Source organism: Antennarius striatus, chromosome 23 (assembly GCF_040054535.1).
Source record: "Antennarius striatus isolate MH-2024 chromosome 23, ASM4005453v1, whole genome shotgun sequence".
Classification (NCBI taxonomy): domain Eukaryota; kingdom Metazoa; phylum Chordata; class Actinopteri; order Lophiiformes; family Antennariidae; genus Antennarius; species Antennarius striatus.
This window is the reverse complement of record NC_090798.1, coordinates 3,176,817-3,179,892: the sequence shown is the minus strand read 5'-3', so window position 1 is coordinate 3,179,892 and position 3,076 is coordinate 3,176,817. Positions and strand designations below refer to the sequence as shown.

Genomic DNA, 3,076 nt, shown 5'->3' with positions numbered 1-3,076 from the left:
ACTGATCTGAGATCAATTCTCATCTAAGTATTAATATAAGAGCCATGAAAGCATCTTTTTGTTGTTGCAGATGAAGTTTCAAATGCACGTACAAAATCCAGGCGAAACAAACTCTGACAGAACTGGAACGGCCTTTAAACGCCTGCTTCATGACACCCCACACCCCCCAACAAGATGATGTTGAGAACAGCAAGCCTACTTTAAGCCCCCACCACCCCATCCTTGGAGCAGCGAGCATTCCCAGGGTGGCCGCTGCCCTTGGTGCTGAATTCAGCTTTCTGCCCCCCCCCCACCCCCACCCCCATGGCGGCGCAGCGACTGGCTGAGAAACCCGTTTTTGTTTTTTTGTTGCTGTTTTTTTTCCTTCGACGGGGGAGCAGATTTGATTTCATCACAGCAAGGACAACACAGGCTGGCCTAAATATGGAAATCTCCTCTGTGGGGTTTTGAAGACTGCTATGTTGGGGGGTGGGGGGTGGGGTATCATTACATGGGGATCAGGTTCTGCTTTTTAAATCGACACCAACTACAACCCCTGAAAAAGTGTTTTGATGGTGCTCTCGGCGTTGGGAAAAGTCACCACCGGGCTCCTTCAGCATCACAAGCAATTTCAAATCTCAGCACATAATAGTTAATTATTGTTGCACTCTCTGCCCACAAACTCATTAATGAACTAATCTGCATCAGATCAAGGGAACCACATCGCTGAAACGTGTTTCAAGGGACAAAATATTCCTGTTATAAAACTGCAAATACAACCCATTGAAAGATACTCAAGGTCATTCATGGCGTAATATTTAGCTCGTTGTATTTTTTGATTCGCGCACCACGTGTTTTCAAACACATACAGTAGTTTAAGTTTCACTCCTGATTGCAAAAAAAAAAAAAAAAAAATCATTATCGATCTTGTCTCCTATTTACGAGATTTAGGACGTTTCTCATATTTATGCTACGCTCAACAAAGCAGGACTCACTTCCTGCGCTCGAAAGGAGGTCAAGTTGGAAAAAGTCACCTGATAACGCTCCTCAAGTCAGTCACCCTCGACGACCATCAGCGAGGAATGCCGTCGTTGGGGTCACTCCGATAAGGACGGCGGACCTTGATTAGCTTCTATCTTGTTTCTGGCCCCCTCGTCGTCTCCTTTGTGCAAGTGGCGGGTTTTTTTTTTGTTACTGCGATCAAGCAGTCACCACCACCACCTTCATCCTTCCTCCTCTTCATCTCTCCTTACAAACCCCTGATTCCACATTTGAAGCATCACGCCGGAACAGAAAACCGAACCCTTTCCCCCCCCCCATTGCTTAAACATCACTGGAGGTCCTCGGTCTGAGGGAGAGGTTGGACGGGACGCACCCGCAGCAGGCCAGCCACAGCGACTTCTGGATATCCGGGTTTCGGAACGCGTAGATGATGGGGTTGATCACGGAGCAGCAGGTGGCCGGGAGGACGGTGGCGTAGGTGTATATGATGGGGTAGCTGGAGTCAGCGACGATGGAGTACATGGCGAACGGCAGCCAGCACGCCCCGAAGGCACACAGGATGGCCGACAGCGTGGAGACGCCTTTGGTGGTGGAGATGGCCACGAATTGGTGCTGCACGGCGATCTGCTGCGCGTGGCGAAAGGCGATCTTGCAGATCTGCAGGTAGAGCTGCATCATCATGGCGAAGACGAGCAGGAAGGTGACGGCGAGCGCCACGGCGTTGTTTTTGGTGACGGGCCAGCAGATGCTGCACAGCGATTCATCCTTCAGACAGTTCCAACCCAACGCCGGCAGCACGCCGAGCGTCAGGCACGACACCCAGATGAAGATCACCATCACGTAGGTGAAGGTGACTGTCCGTTCGGTGTGGTAGGTCAAAGCGTTGTACAGCGACAGGTAGCGGTCCACCGTGATGGCGAGGATGTTGAGGACGGACGCCGAGAAGGCGGAGATGAGGAGAGCGACCGACAGCAGCGTCACAAACTCCACCGAGCTGTCGATCAAATAGGTGAAGACAAAGTTCAAGATGAGGCCCAGTCCGGCCAGAAGGTCGGCCACCGCCAGCGATCCGATCAAAATGAACATGGGAGCGCGGAGCGTCGGCGTGTAGAACAACACGGCGATCACCAGGGCGTTCTCGCAGGAAATGAGGGTCCCGGTGACGCAGAGAGCGATGTCCCAGGGGCTGACTTCCTGGAGGGATACGGCGGTGGTGGCCGGCTGGAGGTCAGGGGTCAGAGTTCTCACAACAGGCTCCGAGGAGGAGTTGGAGGGGTCCTCCACCAAGCTCCAGGAGGTGGAGGAGTCGAAGGGGTCGAGGGGGGAGGAGGAGTTTATGTTGCCTCCGTTGCCGCTAGTCATAGCTGCCGCTGCAGCCAGGGAGAGAATCATAGCTGGGGAAACAAAAGAGGAAGAGAGAGGAAAAAAGATGGTGGGCAGGAAGAGAGAAGTTAGAAAGAGAAGAAAGAAATGAGGAAAGAATGTATGGATGAAAAGTTTGAATGGAGGGAGGAAAGAAATGAGGAAAGGATCACGAATGAAGAGAAGAAATAAAGGACAGTTACAGTCGGTGATGTGAAAGAGAGCAGGGAATAATAAAAGATGCATAACAGAAATGCGGAGGGAGTTTAGAAAGAGGGATGAGGAGAGGCAAAAAGAGAGGAGAAATATCCGTTTGTAAGAGTTGGAGTTAAAAGTGAGGAGAGTAAAAGTTGAGAAAAGCACATCGAAAATAATAGAAGGAAGGAGGGAGGTGTCAAGTTTTAAGAAATGAGAGGGAAAAAAGGCAAGAGAAGGAAGAAAAAATGCAGAAATATGAAGAGAGGAGAAGAAGTTTGAAGATGAGAGAATGGGAAGAGCAGATTGTGAAAATAAAGGATGAAAGAGAAGAAGAGGAGATGGTGAGTATGGAGGAAGAGGGAGTCAGGATGGGAGACAAGAGTCAAGGGCAAAACAGGAGGAGGAATGCAGGAAAGTAGATGACAAGGAAAGAAATGATGTTAATAATTATCAGCTTTCTTTAAGGGTTAGAAAGACAATTTTTCATCCATCCATCCATTCATTCATTCATGAAAAACAACCATGCTTTTGACAC

The 3,076-nt window shown here is 49.6% G+C and overlaps 1 protein-coding gene across 1 annotated transcript; it reads right to left on the bottom strand.

Moving 5' to 3' along the window:
- Positions 1 to 1,302: 1,302 nt before the first annotated feature.
- gpr185b (G protein-coupled receptor 185 b) lies at positions 1,303 to 2,373 on the bottom strand. The gene has a single exon (XM_068308822.1). The coding sequence runs from the start codon at positions 2,371 to 2,373 to the stop codon at positions 1,303 to 1,305; it is 1,071 nt and encodes a 356-aa protein (XP_068164923.1).
- Positions 2,374 to 3,076: the final 703 nt, after the last annotated feature.

What these genes read in the sequence shown, in the direction of transcription:
- gpr185b (XM_068308822.1), bottom strand. Translation starts at nt 2,373, where the DNA reads ATGATTCTCTCCCTGGCTGCAGCGGCAGCTATGACTAGCGGCAACGGA.